The sequence below is a fragment of the Choloepus didactylus genome, chromosome 27 (assembly GCF_015220235.1).
Source record: "Choloepus didactylus isolate mChoDid1 chromosome 27, mChoDid1.pri, whole genome shotgun sequence".
Classification (NCBI taxonomy): Eukaryota; Metazoa; Chordata; class Mammalia; order Pilosa; family Megalonychidae; genus Choloepus; species Choloepus didactylus.
The window spans coordinates 13083998-13107630 of NC_051333.1; the positions used below are offsets into that span (position 1 = coordinate 13083998).

General features: G+C 43.2%; 1 protein-coding gene across 1 annotated transcript; it reads left to right on the forward strand.

Annotated features, from left to right (window-relative positions):
• Positions 1-1441: 1441 nt before the first annotated feature.
• ETHE1 (ETHE1 persulfide dioxygenase) lies at positions 1442-22885 on the forward strand. The gene is made up of 7 exons (XM_037820674.1): positions 1442-1599; positions 1912-2056; positions 2166-2314; positions 20182-20311; positions 21910-21999; positions 22374-22490; positions 22692-22885. The coding sequence occupies exons 1-7, from the start codon at positions 1498-1500 to the stop codon at positions 22742-22744; spliced, it is 786 nt and encodes a 261-aa protein (XP_037676602.1). The 5' UTR covers positions 1442-1497; the 3' UTR covers positions 22745-22885.
• The last annotated feature ends 748 nt before the right edge of the window (positions 22886-23633 follow it).

Genomic DNA, 23633 nt, shown 5'->3' on the forward strand with positions numbered 1-23633 from the left:
ATCAAATGAAGCAGAGTTTTGATGGAATCAAAACACAAGCAGGCCTTGTGAATGGAGTCAACATCTGTTACAGAATCTGAGATGCAGACTCAGGGACCTGTTTCCTTGGAAACTGCAGTGTCAAAATAAATGTGGGATGTTGTTGCTGGAAACCCCTCCTCTGAAACTCTGCATCTGGGTTGGAAACCAAGGCTGCTTCTCTGCCTACAGGCAAGTGTGGGATGTTCCATTCTCACTATTGATAAGATGCCAAAGAGCAGCCTTCCTGACAGCCTGTGACTTTAGAGAACATAGTTTCTCAGCTCAAGGTCCTTGGTGTAAATTAATAAAAAGTTTTTACAAGCTAACGCTGCCAGCAGAAGACAAATGATCCCAAATCTGATTTTGCAAGATACATTGCAAAATTATTTTTAAAAATGATTTCTTCCTGGGAAGTGTTGGAAATAAAGCTGTACCTGTAAGGGAATAAATGCTCACTCGGTTCTGGAGGAGAAAAGAATTTATTTATGGTCTTGCAAGATAGGGCGCACAGCCAGTAACGTGGTGGGCTATGGAGCAGGAGGAAGAACATGGCAATCTTTTAATCTCCTATTCCTAACAGGCAGATCCCTCCCCTCTTTCCCCATTGGCTGGGTACAGAGGTTACAGCCTATCGGAGAGAGTTAACTAGCCCTTCTTTGAGATTTTGCATTGTACAGCCTATCCGAGAGAGTTCATTCCGTTTAAATTTCCTGCTGGGAGTTCCTGCCTCTGATTTTACCCCATATCTCTTTACATTCCAGTAATCATGGTTACTTTTCCATACAAGAAGCTGGCGCAGATTCTCTCTCTCTTCCCTTTAGCACAGGGCCTGTTTACCCCGGTTCTGCCGGCATTTCCCCTACTCCATGCTGCCTCTATGTGAAAGCTAAACTTAACCCTTTCTTACAGGAAGTAATGAAGGGTGATAAAATGCTTAATTAACTGATGAACTTTAGAACCAGGCACCCACCCAACAGTTCCTGAAGACACGATGACTCTCCAACCATCCTCTTTTCCCATTAAATGGCCCCGTGGCTATGAGTGCACTGCCGCCCGATGTTCTCTCCCCCTCTGTTTCTGCACGAGTATCTCTGGGGGTCTCGAGAGTCTCTCCCTCGCTCTTCGAGGATCTCCCCGTTCTCTCTTTCTCCCGGTTACAGGGCATCTCTGCGTGGCTGCGGGCTTTCCTGGGTCTCTGCGGCCTTCCCCGCGCCCCCAGCCCCGCGCAGCGACGCCCCGCCCTCCGCGCCGGGAGCCGGCGGTCCCTTTAAGGCGGGCCCCGCCCCCGCCCCGCCCTCCGCGCCCGGAGCCGGCGGTCCCTTTAAGGCGGGCCCCGCCCCCGCCCCGCCCTCCGCGCCCGGAGCCGGCGGTCCCTTTAAGGCGGGCCCCGCCCCCGCCCCGCCCTCCCGGGTCAGCCCCGGAGCACTCCGCGGCGGGCGCCGCCTGGGCCCAGTCTGCAGCCGGGCGGCGGGCGCGATGGGCTCCCGGCTCCTGCGCGGCGCGGGGGCGGCAGCGCGGGTGGCGGGGCGACAGCTCAGCCAGCGCGACGGGGCGGGCGCCCCCCTCCTCCTGCGGCAGGTGCGAGGTGATGGACCCGCGAGCGGGACCCCGGCCCGAGGCGGAGCCAGAGGCGGGGACTCCTGAGTGACCTGGGGGTCCCGGCGCCTGGACCTTACGGATGGGGTCTGGGGGTCCGACTTCCTGGGTCCTTTACAGAAGAGGGGGCTGGGGATCCTCGTTTGGGGGGGGGGTATAACAAAGTTGGGGCTGCTTGGTTCTGCGGGAAGAAGTTGCCAGGGCCCGGGACCCCTGACTGCAGCGGGAAAGAGGGGGCTGCGGTTTCTGTTTCTGGTGCTGAAGTCGAGGCCTGGGCTTCTGGGTCCTTCCCAGATGTTCGAGCCCACGAGCTGCACCTACACGTACCTGCTGGGTGACAAGGAGTCCCGCGAGGCCGTTCTGATCGACCCGGTTCTGGAGACAGCGTCTCGGGATGCCCAGTTGGTTAAGGAGCTGGGCCTGCGGCTGCTGTACGCTGGTCAGTCCGGGGACCACGCTCCAGGCCCCGGGGGAGGACGGGGCTGGGGGCTGGGAATCCCAGGTCCTCTCCATGCCCCCTGGCGCTGGCTTCCCTCCCTCTCTCCCAGTGAATACGCACTGCCACGCGGACCACATCACCGGCTCCGGGCTGCTGCGGACCCTGCTTCCTGGCTGCCAGTCTGTCATCTCCCGCCTTAGTGGGGCCCAGGCTGATCTGCACATCGAGGAAGGAGACTCCCTGTGCTTCGGCCGCTTCGTGAGTTGGGTGCTGGGTCCTGGGGAGAGGGTGGTAGCCTGCTCCCTGGACTTAAGGGAGGAAGGGGCTGGGGGCCTGAGCTCCTGAATCCTGCAGGTGGAGGGGCCTGGGTTGCTGATCCCAGGGCCGTGGCCCCTGGAGGTGGGGATTGTAAACCCAGGTGGGGCAGTAGGGCCAGAGGCTTCGGGCAGGTGTGTCTCTGACGGAGCTCCTTAAGTCAACAGCATTTATGGAGTTTCTCAAGACTTTGGACAGCGCTTTTGGCCTGCAGTCTCCATACAAGTCTGAGGGAGAGACCCAGCCCTGACTTCCCAGAGCCTCACTTTGCCGATGGAGCTTCCTGTTGCCCAGTGCCAGGGCTAGGGTGAGGCAAGCGAGGCACTTGAGGTGCAAAATTTAAGGAGGCGCTCACTTTCAGGGTCGTGCAAGTGCGGGGTTGGCACCTGCCGGCAACGCCTCCTTAAAATTTGCCCCCCAGGCCGCTCACTTGCCACACCGTAGTCCCAGACCACTATTGCCTCACACGGGCATGGTCTGAAGGTTCCTGCCTCCTTCCCCCTCTTTGCCACAGGCTTAATCAGCCAGTTTCCGGTCGGAACTGTGACTCTGAGCAATATGGGGCGGGCTGTTCTCAGAGGGAGGGGAAACAGCTGGCTGTGCATTTTTTTCTGATCGGAGTTGGTAAAAGTGTAGAGCGTTTGGCTGACTTTGGGGACAGAATGTCAGGTGAGGATTTGGCCTCCTGGTTGGAGGATTTTGCTAAATGAGGGTAGTTTATCTGAGTCAGAGCATTTCCTGGAAGTGAGGGCTGCATGTGGGATCAGAGGGCTTAGCTTTACTTCAAGCCTTTTTATGGAAGCCGGTGAAAAAAATACATGGTAGATGAATAAACAAGGCATCGGGGGCTAACAAGTATTTCGTGGATTGAGAGGTATGTTAGAAGGGTTAGAGCTCTTTGCTAAACTGTGTGAATGAATATCCAGGGGTCCAGCTGTGGTAAATTTTGCTTCACTGTTGTTTTTAAACAGCTTTATTGATACAATTTCCATACCATACAATTCACCTGTTACTTTTAGTATATTCACAGAGCTGTGCATCCATCACCACAATCAATTTTAGAATATATTCATTACCCCAAAAAGAATCCCCTGTGCCCCTTAGCCCTCACTCCCCAACCCCCATTTTCCTCCCAGTCCTAAACAACCACCAATCTACTTTCTGTTTTTATAAATTCGCCTATTCTGGACATTTCATATAAATGGAATCATATAGTATATGGTCCTTTGTGACTGGTTGCTTTTACTTAGCATGAATGTTTTCAAGGTTCATCATATTGAAGCATATACCGGTACTTCATTTCTCTTTGTTGCTGAATAATATTCTGTTGTATGGATAGGCCACATTTTATTTATCCATTGGTAGGCATTTTGTTATTTTCACTTTTTGGCTCTTTTCACTAATGCTGCTATGGACATGTGTGTACAAGCTTTTGTGTGGACATATTTTCATTTCTCTTGGGTATAGACCTAGGAGTGGAATTGCTGGATCATATAGTAACTACGCTTAACTGTTTGAGGAATGCCAAACCTTTCCTGTACCATTTTACATTCCCACCAGCAGTGTATGAAGTTTCCAATTTCTCCACATCCTCATCAGCACTTGCTATTATCTGTCTTTATGATTATTCAGTGTTTTGTTTTTGGTTTCTCAGTCCTTTAGAAACATTTGGAGATGGGCTGATTTTCTCTCCCCCTTGTTTTCCATCCTGCTTTTAAAAATTGAGTTGTGACATACACATCGTTAAGCATGGAAAGTGCACATATTTACCTGTGCAGCTTCATACATTTTTATGTGTGTTTATCCTTGAGGATCCACCACTCAGATCCAGATATAAAACATGCCCCTCACCCCAGAGGCGTCCTCATGTCCTTTCCTGGTCAATGATATCCCCATTGACTTATTTCACCAAAGATTGCTTTTGTCTCTTCTGGACTTTATAAACAACATTGTATAAGCAGGAATTGTATAGTTAGTGCCCTTTTGTTCCAGCTTCTTCTACTCGATATAATGTTTTTGAGTTTCCTCTGTGTTGTATGTAGTTGTAGTTCATTCCCTCTCATTGCTAGATAGCAGGCATTGCAAACTTTTTCTGTAAAGGGCCAGATAGTAAACATTTTTGGTTTTGTGGCCATATGGTCTCTATCATATGTTGCAGTGCAAAAGCAGCTAGAGACAATTTGTAAACAAATGAGCATGGCTGTGTTCCCATAAAGCTTTATTTGTGGAACTGAAATTTGGATTTCATATGATTTTCATGTGTCATGGAATGTTATTCTTATTTTGATTTTTTCCCCAAACTAGCTAAAACTATAAAAACCATTCTTAGCTCTCAGGCCATCCAACAGGTGGCAGGCCAAATTTGGCCCAGGGGCCAGAGTTTTCCAACCCCTGCTATGTAGCAGTACACTGCACAAATATACTGCAGTTTTTTTTATCCATTCTTCTGTTGGTGGGCATTGGGTTGTTTCCATTGTCCGGCTCTTATGAATAGCACTGCTATGAAGAGTCTTGTACAAATCTCTTGGTGAACGTGTACACTCAATTCCAAGGGGTGGACTTGCTGAGTCATTAAGTCAACAGATGTTTAACTTTATGAGAAACTGCTGAACAGCTTTCTAAACCAATTGTATATTTTATACTCAGAGCGGGCCAAATTTAAACGGTTTCATTTTAAAAGGAGTCTTCTTTTTAATGACCAATGATTGAGAATTGAACATTTTAGCTCCCATGACAGGATGGCAGATTCAGAAAGTTAGGATTGTCTGTTAATATGCTGATATAGAGAAATACTGATCAAAATACTGATTTTCCAGTTCCCACCCAAGAGGTTCTTATTGATTAAGGGGCACACAGGGAATCAGTATGTTTTTTTTTAAATAATTCAATTTTATTGAGATATATTTGCATACCACACAGTCATACAAAGCATACTATCAGTTGTTCACAGTACCACCATATGCTTGTGCATCCATAACCAAAGTTAATTTTTGAACATTTTCATTACCACACACACACAGAAGTAATAAGAGTAAAAATTAAAGTGAAAAGGAACAATTAAAGTAAAAAAGATCACTGGGTGCTTTTTTTTTTTTTTTTTTTGCCCCCATTTTTCTACTCATCCATCCACACACTGGACATAGGGGAGTGTGATTCACATGGCTTTCCCAATCACATTGTCATCCCTCATAAGCTACACTTTTATACAATCATGTTTTAAAAGCTCCACAGGTGATCCTCATGTACACATTTGTGTGTCAGGGCTTTCTTCTACATGGAATTAAAATTTGAATTGTGGAACAGGTCTTTTTTCCTCCAATATTTTATTGTGAAAATTTTCAAGCATGCAGAAACCTTCAAAAAATTTTACAGTGTACATCTCCATTCATTTTAATTTTTGATTGCGTCTCAAAATAACTGGCAGATATCAGTATACTTTCCCCTAAATAGAAACAAATAATGTTTTAAAAATGTTTCCTTTACAAAAGAAAGGAAGAAGGTTTAGCTGATAGAGGTTCAGAGTACTTAGCAACAATGGAAAATTACATTTCCGCTTGTAGAGCTTAGAGGGCATAAAAACTGCGGGTGACTATCCAAGATGAAGTACTTTGGAGCAATGGACTGGAATCAACTGGAGAAGCCGAGGAATTAATTGCCACCGGGGGCAGTGAGGTCATGGGAAGTGCACGACTAGTGAGTTGTCTCACGCTGAGGTTTTACCAATGCGACATAGTTTAAGAAGAGTTAGCTGCAGCGGGAAATTGGTGAAAGAACAGATATGGGGACGTGTCACGTATTTGATGCAACATGGGAAAGGAAGAATTAATTTGTTGAAAGAGTGCAGGGTTAGGCGGTTGAGCTGCTGGCATGCAAGAGTCCGAGTCGAAATATTCTGCAGTTGGGGAGATCACTCAGCAAGTTGCAGGAACGGTTGAGGCTGAGTTAGATCAAGATTTTAGGTGCCCCCTAATGGCAACTTTTTATTTGGAATATTTTCAAATCTGCAGTTAGTCGGAATAATAGTACTTAATAATTAATACCCTCATCCCTTCATCTAGATTCACCAGAGGCTGACACTTGGCTGTAGTTACTTTTTTTCTCTCTCGTTCCATATATACTTTTCTCTTCCTGAACATTCAAAAGTGCCTTGCAGACATTTCCTCCCTAAAGAATTTTCCTGAAAAATAAGCATGTTCTCCTATATCGGTAGTTCTAAACTCTCAAACCTTTTGGTCTCAGGACCCTTAACACTCTTAAAAATTATTGAGGACGCTAAGAAGCTTTTATGTATGTGGGTTCTATTTATCAGTTTTTTTTTCTTTATTTCTTTCGTTATTTTAAATTTTTTATCAGTTTTTGCTGTATTACCAAATCAGAACTAAGAAATGTTCAAATGCAAGAATACACACGTACACATTGGTGATCAGAGCAATGATGTCCTCACACATCGTGGGGCCTCTGGAAAATTCCACGGACTCCTTGTGGGACAATGAGAGTGAAGGAGGAGAGTGAAAACTATTATGAAAATAGTTTTGATCTCACAGACCCTCAGGGTTCACTTGCTTACACTTTGAGAACCACTTTTCTACCAAACCATAATAACTCTGTCACATCTAATACCATTCACAATAATTCTATAAGGTCATTAAATATCCAGCCCAAGTTTGAATTTCTCCAATCGTCCCAGGAATCTTTTTTACAGGAACCAGGATACAATTGAAGTAAATGCATGGCATTTATGTTATGCCTATTTACTCTCTCTTTTAATGCATTTTTATTGTGAACTTTAAAGTATATACATAACAGTGATAACTTTCAAAGTATGATTTAACAAGTAGAGAACAAATTTCAAAGAATGTTATGGGTTACAGTTCCACCATTTCAGTTATTTCCACTATTGTAAAATATGACATATATAAGAAGGGTGTTAACTTTCGATGTACAGGTCAACAAGCAGTTATATAGGTAATTTCAAAAATTGTTATGGGTTATAGCTCCACAGTTTCAGTTCTTTCCTTATTGTGAAATACAGTGCTTATTAAGAAAGGTGAAAACTTTCAAAGTACAATTCAATAAATAGCTATTTCAAAGAATAACTGTTAAAGGTTACAATTCCACCATTTCAGTCATTTCCTTCTAGCTATTCCAAAACCCTATCATCTAAATATATACATATATATATTATATAAAGTTTCAGTGTTCTTAATCCTTTGTGAAATCCTATCTTGTCTGTTGCTACCCCTTCCTCTTGTTTAATTGCTTTCTCAATCTTCAGGGGTGTCTAGGCAGTGACCACCCTAACTTGTTCATATTGAAAGGGGGATCAACCATATGGGGAAGGGGGCTGCATCTGGTTGATTATCTTAAAGAGGCTGTTGCCTCTGGATTTTAGGACTTGTCTGGCAAAGGAACACTCTGGTGGATTTAAGTTTCTGAGAGATAAAACGTAGTGTCTTTTATAGAATCTCAGATAGGGACCTAGGTAATTCGGGACTACTGTTGGTAAGGGCGTGGCATACTGTGGCCATTTGGGATGTCTAGCTGGAGCTTGCATAAGAGAAACCTCCAGGATAGCTCTCAACTTTATTTGAGATCTCTTAGCGGCTATAACCTTATTTTGTTACCTTTCTTTTTCCCCCTTTTGGTCAAGTGGACATGTTCAATCCCTCGATGCCAGGGCCAGACTTACTCCTGGGAGTCGTGTCCCATGTTGCCAGAGAGATTCACTCCCCTGGGAGTCATGTCCCACCTATAGGGGTATTTACTCTCTTTTAATCTAGAACCATTTCAAACTCTTTCCATCCCACCCCCCACCCCATGACATTGACTTTTGAAGCTTCCAGGCCTGTTGTCTTGTATGTGGTCCTACATTCTAGATATGTCTGATCATTTCCTTGTGGTGTCATTGAACTTGTTCTAAAACCTCTCTTTCCTATAAACTGGAAGTAGATGTTAGATATTTTTTGTAGTGTTTAATAATAATAATTTAATAATAGACAACAAATGTTGAGTGCTTCACCACAGGCATTGTGCTAATCTCTGGAAATATGTTTTCTTGGCAGTTATCTCAAAGGATTTAAAAAAAAATTTTATTAGAGAAGTTGTGGTTTATACAACAAACATGCAAAAAATACAGGATCCCCTTACAACACCCCATCATCACCACTTGCATTGGTGTGGAAAATTTGTTACAATTGATAACACTTTTTTTGTAATTCTACTGTTTATTTTTTTTTAACAGTATCTACGTTTGTTATAATTGATGAAAGACTATTAAAGTGGTACTATTACTATTGTCCATAGTGTACATGGGGCATTTTTTCCCCATATTCCTGACCTATTATTTTTTTTTTTCCATGCATGTCTTTGTTTTATTACTCATTTGCCCATATACTGGATAAAGGGAGTATCAGTCACAAGGTTTTCACAATCACATGGTCACATGATAAAACCTATTTAGTTAAACAATCATTATCAAAGATCAAGTCTACTGGATTACAGTTGAACAATTTCAGGTATTTCCTTCTGGCTATTCTGATACACTAAAAACTAAAAAGAAATATCTGTATGATGTGTCAGTAGTCATAATCAATTGTCGAATCCTGATTTCTCAGTTATACCTCTTCCCTCTCATTTGATCATTCTCTCAATCTTCAGGGATATCTGGTCAGTGACCATTTTAGGTTCTTCCTGGAAAGGGGTGTTGGCATTATGAGTGGAGGAATGAAACTAGATGATGTTCTTGGAGAAACTGGTACCTCTGGGTTTCAGGGCTTATCTGGCATAGGAACGATCTGGAGGTCTTAAGTTTTTGCAAAAATAAACTTACTAAGTAATACTTTTATAAAGTCTTAGATAGAGCCCAGGGTATTCTTTAGGATTTTCAGGAATATTATTGGTTAGGGTTTGGCATACTGTGGCAATTTGCAATATCTGGTTGAAGCTTGCATAAGAATAAGCTCCAGAATGACCTCTCAATTCTATTTGAAATCTCTTAGCCACTGAAACTTTATTTCATTTCTTTCCCCCTTCCTTTTGGGCAAGAAGGCATTCTCAATCCCACGATGCCAGGGCCAGGCTCATGTCCCAAGTGGCCAGGGAGACTTACACCCCTGAGAGTCATGTCCCACATGGGGGGAGGGTAGTGAGTTTATTTGCAGATTTGCTCAGAGAGAGAGACCACATCTGAGCAGCAAAAGAGGGTCTCTGGAGGTGACTCTTAAGCATAATTGTAAGTAGGCTTAGCTTCTCCTTTGTAGGAATAAGTTTCAGAAGGGCAAGCCCCAAGATTGAGGGCTTGACTTATTAAATTGGGATTCCCTAGTGCTTAAGAGAATATCAGGGATATCAAGGGGGGCGGGGCAAGATGGCAGATTGGTGAGGTGTATGTGTTAGTTACTCCTCCAGGGAAGTAGGTAGAAAGCCAGGAACTGCGTGGACTGGACACCACAGAGCAATCTGACTTTGGTCATACTTCATACAACACTCATGAAAACGTGGAACTGCTGAGATCAGCGAAATCTGTAAGTTTTTGTGGCCAGGGGACCCGCACCCCTCCCTGCCAGGCTCAGTCCCGTGGGAGGAGGGGCTGTCAGCTCCGAGAAGGAGAAGGGAGAACTGCAGTGGCAGCTCTTATTGGAAACTCATTCTACTGATCCAAACTCCAACCATAGATAGACTGAGACCAGCCACCAGAGAATCTGAGAGCAGCCAGCCCAGCAGAGAGAGGAGACAGGCATAGCAAAAAAACAGCACGAAAAACTCCAAAATAAAAGCGGATGCTTTTTGGAGTTCTGGTGAACATGGAAAGGGGAAGGACAGAGCTCAGGCCCCACAGGCTCATTTGCAAAACCCAAAGAAAGACTGATCTCTCTGCCCCCTGGATCTTTCCTTAATAGCCCTAATTGCTTTGTCTTTTAGCATTTCAATAACGCATTAGATCTGCCCAGAGGGCCCTTTTTTTTTTCTTTTTTTTAATCTTTTTTTCATTTTCTAAAACCATTACTCTAAGAAGCCCAATACAGAAAGCCTCAAAGACTTGCAATTTGGGCAGGTCAAGTCAAGAGCAGAACTAAGAGAGCTCTGAGACAAAAGGCAATAATTCAGTGGCTGAGAAAATTCAGTAAACACCACAACTTCCCAAGAAAAGGGGGGTGTCCGCTCACAGCCACCATCCTGGTGGACAGGAAACACTCCTGCCCGTCACCGGCCCCATAGCCCAGAGCTGCCCCAGACAACCCAGTGTGACGGAAGTGCTTCCAATAACACGCATACACCACAAAATTGGGCATGGACATTAGCCTTCCCTGCACCCTCAGCTGGTTGTCCCAGAGTTGGGAAGGTGGAGCAGTGTGAATTAACAAAGCCCCATTCAGCCATCATTTCAGCAGACTGGGAGCCTCCCTACACAGCCCAGCAGCCCAGAACTGCCCTGGGGGGACGGCACTCACCTGTGACATAGCACAGTCATCCCTCAACAGAGGACCCAGGGTGCACGGCCTGGAAGAGGGGCCCACTTGCAAGTCTCAGGAGCCATACATCAATACCAAGGACTTGTGGGTCAGTGGCAGAGACAAACTGTGGCAGGACTGAACTGAAGGATTAGACTATCGCAGCAGCTTTAAAACTCCAGGAACACCAGGGAGATTTGGTTGTTAGAGCCGCCCCCCTCCCTGACTGCCCAGAAACACGCCCCTTATACAGGGCGGGCAACACCAACTACACACGCAAGCTTGGTACACCAACTGGACCCCATAAGACTTACTCCCCCACTCACCACAGAGGCAAAGCGGGGGAGAACTGGCTTGAGGGGAACAGGTGGCTCATGGACGCCACCTGCTGGTTAGTTAGAGAAAGTGTACTCCACGAAGCTGTAGACCTGACAAATTAGAGATAAGGATTTCAATTGGTCTACAAATCCTAAAAGAACCCTACTAAGTTAAGCAAATGCCAAGAGACCAAAAACAACAGAAAATTTTAAAGCATATGAAAAAACCAGAAGATATGGGTAACCCAAGCCCAAGCACCCAAATCAAAAGATCAGAAGAAATACAGTACTTAGAGCAACTAATCAAAAAAGATGAATGATGAGACCATGGCACGGGATATAAAGGACATCAAGAAGAGCATGGAACAGGATATAAAGGACATCAAGAATATCAGGAATCCCCCAGGTGGGAAAATTTAATAGGTCCACATTTTTTTCTCCAGTTCCTCAGGGGGACTTTGCAAATACATTTTTATTTTCTGCCCCAAATTATCAGGGTATTACATTAACCTGTATAGAGCAACAGGATCTCATTCCCTATTCTAGATTCCATGTTAATTAGGTTGTTTCAATACACTGACCAAAGAAGTTAGATTAGATAGTGTGCTACAGAAAATTTAAATTTGAACAAAGTAAAAATCTCTTCCTTTGGTATCTCACAGAATTTGGAATTTTAAAATATAGACTATATCATTCTTTACCCTGTATTCTGATTCACCTTAATCCTAACCAGATCAGCGTCATTCTCATCTGTCATTGAAGTCTGATCTCTTTTTCGCTTCTTGAACAGTTGCTGTATGGAGTAATGCTGACATTCAGAGCTCCAGAATTCTAACTCTGAGTCTCAGGTGTCACACAGGTACCCAGTTTCCAGGGAACTAGCAGGTTATACACAAAAAGTACAGCATCTCAGAATTTAGAAATCATAATTAAAACTCAGGAATAAATGTGACTGCTGTAAGAGCTTACACTCTAGGAACCCTTCCAATGAGCCTTTTTGAACATTCTGTACTCCTTAATCATTGATTGCCCAATCCCATCCTGTTTCTATCTCCTGTTATCCTATGCTCTCAAATTCAATTCTCAGAGTTTGCTCATTATAGTTGGTTTATATTAGTGAGAGTATACAATATTTGCCTTTTTGCTTCTGGCTTATTTCACTCAACATAATGTCCTCAAGGTTCATTCACCTAGTTGCATGCCCCAAAACTTCATTCCTTCTTGCAGCTGCTCAATAGTCCATTGTATGTGTATACCACAGTTCACCCTTCCATTCCTCAGTCCATGTACCCTTAGGCCACCTCCATCCATTGGCAATCTTGAATACTGCCACCATAAACACCAGTGTGCAGATGTCTATTGTGTCCCTGCTCAGTTCTCCCAAGTATATACCTAATAAAGGGTTGCAGGATCATATGACAACCCTATTCTTAGCCTCCTGTGGAATCACCACGCTGCTCTCCAGAGGGACTGCGCTGATCTACTGCCCTACTCACAGTGAATAGGTACGTCTCTCTCTCTCTCCACATCTTCTCCAGCTCTTGTATCTTTCTGTTTATTTTTAAAGTTTTATTCACACCCTGTTACAATCCATCCTAAGTGTACAATCAGTGGTTCCCAGTGTAATCACATAGTTATGCATTCACAACCACAATCTATATGTGAACATTTCCATTTCTTCCCCAAAGAAAGAAGAGAAAGAAAAGGAAAAAAAAAGGGGAGAAAGAAAAAAGAGAGAGAAAAAAAGAATTCCATATCCCTCCCTTATATCCCCCCTTACTGACTTTTAGCTTTGGTATATTGCCTTTGTTACACTTAATGAAAGAATATTACAATGTTATTGTTGACTATAGATGCTTATTTGGATTTATTATTATTTTTTCCATATACCATCCCATTTTTAACATCTTGCAATGGTCACATTCATTTGTTCCCCCTCATGTAAAAACATTCTTATCTTTGAACGTTAATCACCATCATTATCCACTCCAGGTTTTGCTAAGTTAAACAATCCCAGTTTTTATACTCTGTCTTTCCTTCTGGTGTCATACATGCCCCCAGCCTTCCTCTTTCCACCATACTCACACTCAGCTTTGTTCGTTGTACTCACAATATTGTGCTACCATCACACAGTATTGTGCTATCTATTTTTGGATCTTTACAATCACTTTTGTTAAACATTCTGTACTCCTTCAGAATGCCCAGTCTCTACCCTCTTTCTATCTCCCGATAACCTGTGTTCTCAACTTTAACTCTGAGAGTTTGCTCATTATAGTTAGTTCATATTAGTGAGACCATGCAGTATTTGTTCTTTTGTTTTCTGGCTTCTTTCACTCAACATAATGTCCTCAGGGTTCATCCACATTGTTGCATGCATCACGACTTTATTCCATCTTACAACTGCGTAATATTTCGTCATATGTATATACCACAGCGTGTTTATCCACTCGTCAGTTGATGGAGACTTGGGAACTTGTGTTCAAACTTGGGCAGGTCGACTTCAGGAACCCAGCTCCGATAGAGGGAGAGTTGGAACAAATGGCTGTGGTGCCCCTCCTGCCCATCCCTGAAAGAACCTGCTTCTTTCCTCCTCAGTGTCCAAGGAAGACCAGAGTCCCATCATAACCCCTCTACATGCTCTCCTTACTGATGATACAGAAAATAATAGCAATGATTAATCTAGCCCTGCCACACGGGTGCCACAGGGGCTGACAGGTGATGAAGAGTTCTGCCACTTCCTGGCTGCATGACTGGGAAAAGTATTTCCCCTCTCTGAGCCTCAGTGTCCCCATCTGGAAAATGGGCGCAATGATGGTACCTCTTGGGAATTATGAGGAGTGAATGAATGAAACCATGGGGAGTGCTTAGAGCAGGGACTAGCACCTGGTTAGCTCCTGACAAAAAAATGTTTGCTCTTGACACTGCTGTGATTTATTTCCACAGAGGAATATGTTCTTTATTTTTTTTTTCTTGAAATATGGCTTTTGCAAGTCTTCCTTTTGATTTCTCACTTCTGATAGAGATATGGTTATAGGAAATGTTTTATTTCCCTTCTAACTCTAACTGTATGCTGGGAGAGCCAAGTGCCCAAGCAGGATGAGAGGCAGGAGCTGACATTTGGTGCCAGGTAGCAGGGAGCGGTGGGGGCCTGTGGCAGATTTCAGGGTACATGCCCCATTTGTGAGGGACAGTCACTGCACTGTCCACGTGGATTATTCATGTTTGGAAGTATAGTCTGCTTCCAAGTCTTCCTCTGTTTTGAAAAAATTAGAAGCTACAAATATACATTTTTGAGAAGTCTCCCACTTTTTAAGAATAGACGAGGAATTCAGACTTCTAATAACTACTGAACAGTTTAAACAAACCATTTTGTAGGCTGAATCCAGCCTGTGGGCTTCCAGTGTGTCTTTTCTGACAAATAGATCTTACTGCACCTTTATAACCAAATGGTGAGATGAGATCAGATTGCTTTTCCTGTTTTACAGATCAAGAAGCTGAGACTGAGAGGGGGAACATGACTTGCCAAAAAATCACACAACAACAAAGTAACTGAGCCAGGATTTGAACCCAGAGGCTTTGTGGTTCTACTAGATTGTGTTTTCTCAAAATTTTAAATGTTATTATTTATTTTTATTATATAGTGCTTATGTGCCAGGCATTTTCCCAATTGCTTTACATACCTAAAATAATTTAATCTTTATAACAGCCCTATGCGGTGGGTACAATTATTGTCCCCCTTTTACAAATCATCAGTCAGGCCCAGAGAAGCAAAATAACCTGTCCAAGGCCACACAGCTAGTAGTAGAACCAAGATTAGAACCCGTGCCATCTGTCTGCAGAAACTGCTCTTAACCACTGTTCCATTCGCCCTCTCCAAGAGACAAATATTTTACCTCTTTACGCAGAACTGAAACTTCAGCTTTGTGAACCAATATCTATCCTTACTATGTACCAGGCACTCTGATATTTTCCATCTCATTCCATTCCCTTCCACTCCACTCTACTCTACTCCATTCCCGTCCTTTCCGCTCCACTCCTTCCACTCCACTTTACAGTCTACTCCACTCCACTCCTTCCACTCCACTTTGCTCCATTCAGTCTACTCCACTCCACTCCATTCCTCCTCACTCCTCACTCCCTGTGCTCCATTCCATTCCACTCTCACCTACTTCATTCTTGTCCACTCCATTCTATGCCGTTCCATTCCATTCCATTCCACTTCACTCCACACCACTCTATTGTACCTGGTTTCTTTTGCTCATCGTCTTGTCTAGGAGACACATCCGTGTTGTTGTGTGTAGTTATGGTTTGTTCATTCTCACTCTGTATGGTATTTCATTACGTGAATAAACTGCAATTTATTTATCCATTCTGCTGTTGTTGGGCATGCAGGGACTCCCCGGTTTTCAGCTATTACAAATCATACTGCCAGCAACATTCTAGTACCTGACTCGGTGACTAGACAGATGCATTCCTGTTGGGTGTACACCTAGGAGTGAGTCACAGGTATGTGTAGCTTTAGTACAAACCAACGAATAGCTTACACCATGGTATATGAAAGTTCCGATTGCTTCACATTCCTGCCAAACTTGATATTTTTCAAGTTTTAGCCATTCTGGTGTTACATAGTGTATAGTAGCTTTACTTTTATTTCTTTGATAACAAATGAAGTTGGGCACCTTTTCATATATTTGTTCCATTTGGATATCCTCTTTTGCAAAGTGTTGTCCCACTTTTTACCAAGTTTTCTGTTAGATTGTCTTACTGATTTGTAGGTGTTCTTTATATATTCTGGATTCAAGAACTTTATTGGATAAATGTTTGTGAATATCTTTTCCCACTCCAGAGAGCTACTTTTTTACTTTCTTAATGGTGCATTTTGATGAACAGAAGTTTTAAATTTTAGTATAGTCCAATGTATCTGTTCTTGCTTTTATGAGTAACACTTTTTATGCTGAAGAAACCTTTGCCAACTCAAAGGTTACAAAGTTATTCTATATTTTTTCTCTAAAAGCTTTGTTGTTTTATCTTTCACATTTATGTGAAAAATGAAACCATCTCAGATTCATTTTTGTGCATAATGTAAGACAGGAGCCCACATAAATTTTTTCTTTTCAAAGTGGGTATCCAGTCAACCCAGACCTCTATTAAAAAGATCACTCCTTTCCCCCATACTGCAGTGTCTGCTCCATCTTAAAAATCAGTGCTTAATTTAAAAAATAGTTTACTGATCTGGTCTCTCTGGGCTCAAAACTTCCCATGCCTTCATTCTCCCCTGTTGGATCTGAGCCCTCCATTCCCTCTCTGATATTATTTCCCACCACTTCCCCTTCGCATACCTCACTTTAATTTTCTCCTATAAGTAGAAATCTGGAAGAAGCCATTTGCTGCCTTTGACGTGGCAGCAGTATTGTTAATGGGATTCTCTTGGCCTTTCCTTCATGGCTGCAAGGTTGCTGCTGCAGCTGCAGCAATCACATCTCATGTTCAGAGCCAGAGGAAGGGGAAAGGGGAGGCACCAGTCTCTTTTATCAGGAAGTAAAAAGCTTTCCCAGAAATCCTGAGGAGACATCTATTGAAATATCATTGGCCAGAGAACTGGGTCAGGGGCCACCCAAGCTACCAGGAAGGCTGGGAGAGTACATGGCTGACTGGGTATATTCATCCCAGAACCAAATTAGGGATCTGAGAGCAGGAGAAAGGGCAGAATGGATCTCGGGGGATGGGTAATGGGATGTCACATGATATCCTTTCATGAGCAGCAGATGACTGACCTAGACAAGGATGCTGACTGGTGGAGGAGCTAGACTAAATAATGCATGCAAACATACACATGTAGTGATGTTGGATCATTAGGTAAATATATTTTTTCTTACTCTTGTTCCCTGAGCTGAGTGTGGGGATGTAGACAACAAGGACGTCCTTTATGGGCATTTTTATGCGTGTTTGTCAGGGATTCTTAATGGCAGAATCCTAGAAGTGGCTTTGAGGGTCATAAAGTGCACATTTGAGACGCTGATAGATACTGCTAACTTGCCCTCCAAAGTAGCTATAGAGAATTATACCTACACCCAGGAAACAAAAGAGGTTGCTTCAAATGCCGTGAGCAGCTCTTGACAGTCACCAGTCTGATAGGGCTTTCAAAATTTAACTTCCTCCATCCCTCCCTTCCTTTGTCTTTTTTTTTTTTTAAGGATTGATATTCCATGATATTTATTCTTTTATTCTTTCTGAAAGGTGTTTAAAAGAACAAAAGAAAAAATTTACTTATGTACTTTAAATGGAATAAAATTTATTCTATCTCACAATTACCATGTGGGTCCCTTGGACCTTTGTTTTATAAATCTAAGATACACTAAGAAGTATTTTGATATTTTATCCTCCTAAGAATTATTTTCTCAGTTCTCATTAGTTATTTTCAACAATGCTAAGACTAAATTCATAAGAAAACAGAAACATAAGGGAATCATCTAGGAAGATGCAACAGTGAAATAAATCATCACTATTGCATCATCCTTCAATTTTCATATGGAAATGACAAAAATATCACATCATTATCTTTTAAGATGACATAAAAGAAGAATGGAGATTGGTCTGCTTTAAGCTTTCATCGAACACAGTTGTGAATGCAGAATTTCTTGTTTTCTGCTCATACTGGCAAAGAGAAGAAAATTTACAGAGGAAAATGATTCATAATTATTAGATGATTCAGAAGATGAATGCAAAGTAACAAAGCAGCATTCTAGACTCAAATGATGGTGAAATTGATGGTATAAATGAAATCTCAGACTATGAGTCTTCAGATGATGATATCCTACATGAATTTTCTCAAACTCAGGAATCGATGAGTGAACAACATATATTTTTAAATGCAAGTCTGTTAAGATATATTCACATACCATACAACCCATCCGAAGTCTACAATCAGTGCCTCGCCGTATCATCACATAGTTGTGCATACAATTTTAGAACATTTTCATTACTCCAGAAAAGAAATAAAAATAAAAAAGGAAACCCCAATCCCCCATACTCCTCATCCCCCACTATTATTGACCCATTGTATTGGTGTAGCACATTTGTTACTGTTGATGAAAGAGTTTTAAAATATTACTGTTAACTATAGTCCACAGTTTGCAATAGGCGCATTTTCCTCATATACCCCTCTATTATTAATTCCTTGTAATAGTGTTGTTCCAGTTTGCTAAAGCAGCTGGAATGCAAAATACCTGAAATGGATTGGCTTTTATAAAGGGGGGGAGGAGGGAGAATTATTAGTTACAAATTTACAGCTCTAAGGCTATAAAAGTGTCCAAACTAAGGCATCGACTAGAGGATACCTTCACTGAAGAAAGGCCGATGGCATCCAGTATTCCTCTGTCAGATGGAAGGGCACATGGCAACATCTACTTGTCCTTCTCTCCCAGGCTCCAGTTTCAAAATGGCTTTCTCCAGAATGTCTCTGGGCTTCTATCTTGGCTTCTCTTTCTCAGCTCCTGTGCGTCCTTGCTTGTTTCTCCCAGGGTGTTTCTATCTAAGCATCTGGGGATCCTCTCTTAGTTTCTCCAGGACAAACTTTGGGCTTCATGTGCAAGCATCTGGGTCTGTGTCAGCTCTGAGCTCTATTAAGGACTCCAGTAAACTAATTAAGACCCACCTTGAATGGGTGGGATCACATCTCCATGGAAATAATCTAATAAAATGTCCCACCCAAATAAGTCTGCACCCTCAAGATTGGATTAAAAGAACATGGCTTTTGTGGGGTACATAGCAGATTCAAACCAGCACAAGGGTTGTACATTTGCTCTAGTTCATGAAAGACCACCCTTCCTTTTAAGGGAGATTAATTCATGTTTTCAGATGTTTTTTGACTATTTCTGTTTCACCTTCCATGAATTGCCTGTTCTTTTCTTTTACTCATTCACCCCACTCCCTGCCCAGGCATTCTTATTTATGCTTAGGAGCTGTTTATATATTATGGCTATCAACATTTTATAATAGTTTGTTATATGTGCAGCTAATATTGTCTCTGAGTTTTTATTGTTTTTTAACTTTGTGAAATTTTTGTTTTGCTAATAATGAAGTTAAAATTTTGAATGTGGTCACATTTGTCACTATTTTTCTTTATAGCCTCTGAATTTCCTATCATGCTTAGAAAAACCTTCCCTACCTCAAGATTGTGTGTGTGTTGTCTGTCTATATCTACATCAGTATCCTTCTATATTTTTCTAGTATTTTTATGTTTTTAAAATGTTTTTATCTTTAATTTATCCTGAATTTTTTTTCTTTTTAATTACAAACTACTTGTGCACTGTAAAAATAAGTAGGATGATATAGGAAAAGCCTGAAGACTAAAGTATATATTTACAGTTAAAATGAATAATTTTAAAAGAATCATACTGTACAAGATACTGGTGTCTATTTTTTTTGTACTACTACATAGTAAGCATCTTTTCCTGTCATTAAGTATTAAAGCACAATTAACTTTTTTTCACCATCATCTTTAATTAGTATTCCATTTTATATTAGCATGCTTGTTTCTTGTTGATTTGCAAGATCTGCTTATATATTAAGTATATTGACCCCTGTGTATTATATATATATGTGGAACAAATATAATTTCTCAGCTTACTGGTTTGCTTTAATTTTTGTTTTTGATGTTGTTGCCATTTAGCAACTTTAAATTTCTTTAAAGTCAAGCCATCGATCTTGGCTTTAATGATTTGTGACTTTAAGGATCACCTTTGAATGTTCTTCCCTAACCAGAGATCAGATATTCACATTTGTGTTTTTTTTGTTATTGTTGCCATAGTTTTATGACTTTTTTTTTTTTTTTTTTTTTTTTTTTTTTTTTTTTTTTTGCATTCATCTCTAATCCATTTGGAGTTTACTCTGGTATAAGTTTTGAGCTTGGGAATCTAAAATTTTTTTCGACAGGTTTATCTAGATGTGATGCTGGGATGGGGTGGGACTTGTGGGGCCAGTCTACCATGAGGACAGAGCGGTGGGCTTGCTGGTGACTCTCTGTACGCCCCCTCCCTGCCAGGCCTTGGAGACCCGGGCCAGCCCTGGCCACACCCCAGGCTGTGTCACCTTCGTCCTGAACGACCACAGCATGGCCTTCACTGGAGATGCCCTGCTCATCCGCGGATGTGGGAGGACGGACTTCCAGCGAGGTCACTGGCCCCTTTCCCAGCCCAGAATCTTAATATAGTTATGTGTGTGCCGGGGTTTTAAGTATCTGTTGCAAGAATGAATGAATGAACATTAGATTTCTAGGGGGTCAGGATTAGATTCAAGAGGTTTAGTTGCTGGAGATGGGGAGAGTTAGATTCAGGGTGTATTAGTTATCTATTGCCGTATAACAAATTACTCTGAAAGATAGTGGCTTAAAACAATGATTAGCATTTATTATCTCACAGTTTCTGAGTGTTAGGAATCTGGAAATGGCTCAGCTGGGTGGTTCTTGCTCAGAGTCTCTCATGAAGTTGCAGTCAAGCTGTCAGCCTGGTTTTCATTCACCAGAAGGTTTTACTGGGGCTGGTGGATCAGCTTACAAGGTGGCTCATTTTCATGGTTAGCAGGTTAGCGCTGGCTATTGCCAGGAGGTCTCAGTTCCTCGTTGCGTGGCCATTGCCACAGGGTTGTTAGTGTCCTTACAACATGGCCACTGGGTTCTCCCAGAGAGTGACCAGAGACAGGCAGACAGACAGACAGGCACCAATTTTTTTTTTTTTTTTAATGATCTAGCCCCCAAACTCCATCATTTCTGCAATATCCTATTTATTAGGAGCAAGTCGCTGAGTCCAGACCACTAATTCAAAGGTGAGAGGAATTAAGCCTCACATTTTAAGGAGAGAAATAGCAAGGAATTTGTGAACATAGTTTAAAAAACCACCATGTAGAATTTAACCACTGGGCGTATGTGTGTGAGGAGTTAGATTCCAGGATTTAGCTGCTGGGAAGTTGTTAGATTCAGTGGTTTAGCTGCTAGTTTAGCTGCCAGGGAAGTTAGAATGAGAAGTTTAGCAGGGGGAATGGAGTTCAGTTTCAGAATCTCAGGGGTTACCTGCCCTTTGAGTAGGTGTGTGGATGTCGCGTTGACATTAGATTCGGAGGGTTTAGCTGCTTTGTGGGGAGGAGGGCAGGGCTGGATGAGAGAGAAAAAACAGTAGCCGTGAGGAGCTGCAGTGGGCAGCCAGGCCCCTAGGCTGCCTCTTGCTTCCTCTTCCTGCTTTCCTTATCTCTCCATCTCCATCGCTGTCTTTTTCTCTCTGAGGCATCCAGTCTCCCATCCATCCACTCCCAACACAGTCATGAACTCCAAGATGTTAGGCTGAAATGAAAGGCGGAAGAATGTTCCAGAGAAGTTTGCCCCTGTCCCAACTTAGGACTCAGAAATTCTTGTTGGAAGCCTGGCTCCAGTCTCCTCCCTTGGCCTCATGTCTTTAGTTTCTGACCTTCCAGCCCACTTCCTCACCCAGAACCCTTGCTTGGAATCCCCAGGGTGAGGTCACAACTCCTTGAGCCCCGAGGGGTCATTCCAGCAGCCACGCTGAATTTCTCACCATTCCTCAAGTCTTTGTATATGCTGTTCCACCTGCCTAAAATGCCCTTCCCTCTCCTTCTTCTCTACCCAGACAGAGGGGTATTGACAGATGAGGGAGAAGGTATAGCTCCAGTGATTATATCCTCCCATACTTTTCCCCAGGGAAGGGGTTAGGGGGCTTCTTCTGTCCTGTTGATCCCCTGACCTCTGAACTTTCCTTCCCAGGCTGTGCTAAGACCTTGTACCGCTCGGTCCATGAAAAGATCTTCACACTTCCGGGTGACTGTCTGATCTACCCTGCTCATGATTACCATGGTGAGGGCTTCCTGGAGGAGGTGTGGGGTTTATATAACTTACTATTTGAGAGAGGGCACCAAACTCCCATAATCCTTGGGGAGCATGGAGACTACAATTCCCAGAAATTCCTTTGGCCAAAAAGATCACGTATTAGATACACTGTGTGTGGATGTAGAAACAACAGCTCCTAGAATCCTGGAGGGCCTGGGTTTCCCTAGGACCTCCTTGTAGTTCTTAGGGAACTGTTGGAAACTACATCTCCCATAGTGCCCCTTGAGGAGGGACCACAATCTCAGGGGCATTCTGGGTCCCCAAGGCCTCCTGGGAAATGTAGTCTCTAGAGGCCTGACCCCTGGACATGTGGACTTTCCTCCCCCTCCCTTGGCCACTAGGGCTTACGGTGTCCACCGTGGAGGAGGAGCGGACTCTGAACCCCCGCTTCACCCTCAGCTGTGAGGAGTTTGTCAAGGTCATGGCCAACCTGAACTTGCCCAAGCCTATGCAAATAGGTGAGCCATCGGTTGCTGGGACTCCTGGGTCCAGAGGGAGGTGGGGCTGGGGGCCTGGATTCATGGGTCTGAGTGGGGAGGGGAGTGGGGCCAGAATTGTGAGTCCCCTAAAAAAGATGGGTCTTAGGTTTCTGGGTCCCTAGTGGGGCACAGGGGATCTGCCTGGGCCCCTTAGTTTCAACCTTGGTCTCTTCCTTTCAGAATTTGCTGTTCCAGCCAACATGCGCTGTGGGATCCAGAACCCCCCTTCCTGACACACTTCTCGGCAGGGTGCTCATGTCCGTTAAAAATGCAGTAGGTGGGGTGAGGGGAGAGGTGGCGTCACCACCCACACTCTCCCATTTCTCGCCTTCCCCAGCTTCTTAATAAAACGTTTTTTGAATTTGTGCTGTGAATCTGACTTCTGTCTGATTTCCTGTAGGAAAACGGCTGAGTTTCTGGACCCGGGTGACTGGGGTTAGTTCTGGTCTGCTCGAGAGGCCAGGGCAGTGGGACCAAGTGAGTCTGGAAGGAGCACATTTTTTAACTTGCCAGATCAGAAGCAAACACAGACATCTGGGGCAGGGCTCCTCATGTCCTCGGATTAAAGACTGATTTGAGTTTAAATCCTTCTCGCTGCGAGACCCAGGATAAGGTGCTTCACCTCTTTGGGGCTCAGTGTCCTTTATCTGTAATATGGAAATAATAATAGGGTGCTTGCATGGAAAGCTTGTCCTAGCGTTAGCTATTACTGTTGCTATCATGTGGAATGATCTTTCAGGCACTTCCTGGCTTGGGGTGATAGTAGGCATAATGGTAAAGAACACGAGCTTCCTAGAGAGTGAATCTGGTGCTAACATTTACATTGTGTGCAGACCTTGGGCACATCCGGCCCCTGCAGCCTCAGTTTCCCCAACTGTAAAATGGCAATAGTAATCCCTTTGTCCAACGGCTGCTGTGAGAGTGAAATGAAATTAACATTCATAAAGTGTTTAGAACAGCTCCTGACATGAAATAATCCCTTCTACCATACCAGTTCTTTCCTGTTTTTGCCCAGAGAGGAAAGGTCTGGCTGAGACCTTTAACCTATGCCCTCAACCACATAGCAAAGTGTAGGGGGGGCACATTTTCCCCTCCCTCTGGGAGGGTCTCTGACTCAGCTCA

Coding starts and splice junctions, on each gene's coding strand:
- ETHE1 (XM_037820674.1), top strand. CDS start 1,498: ATGGGCTCCCGGCTCCTGCGCGGCGCGGGGGCGGCAGCGCGGGTGGCG. Junction 1,600..1,911: donor CCCCCCTCCTCCTGCGGCAG/GTGCGAGGTGAT, acceptor GGTCCTTCCCAG/ATGTTCGAGCCCACGAGCTG. Junction 22,491..22,691: donor GCCCAAGCCTATGCAAATAG/GTGAGCCATCGG, acceptor TCTTCCTTTCAG/AATTTGCTGTTCCAGCCAAC.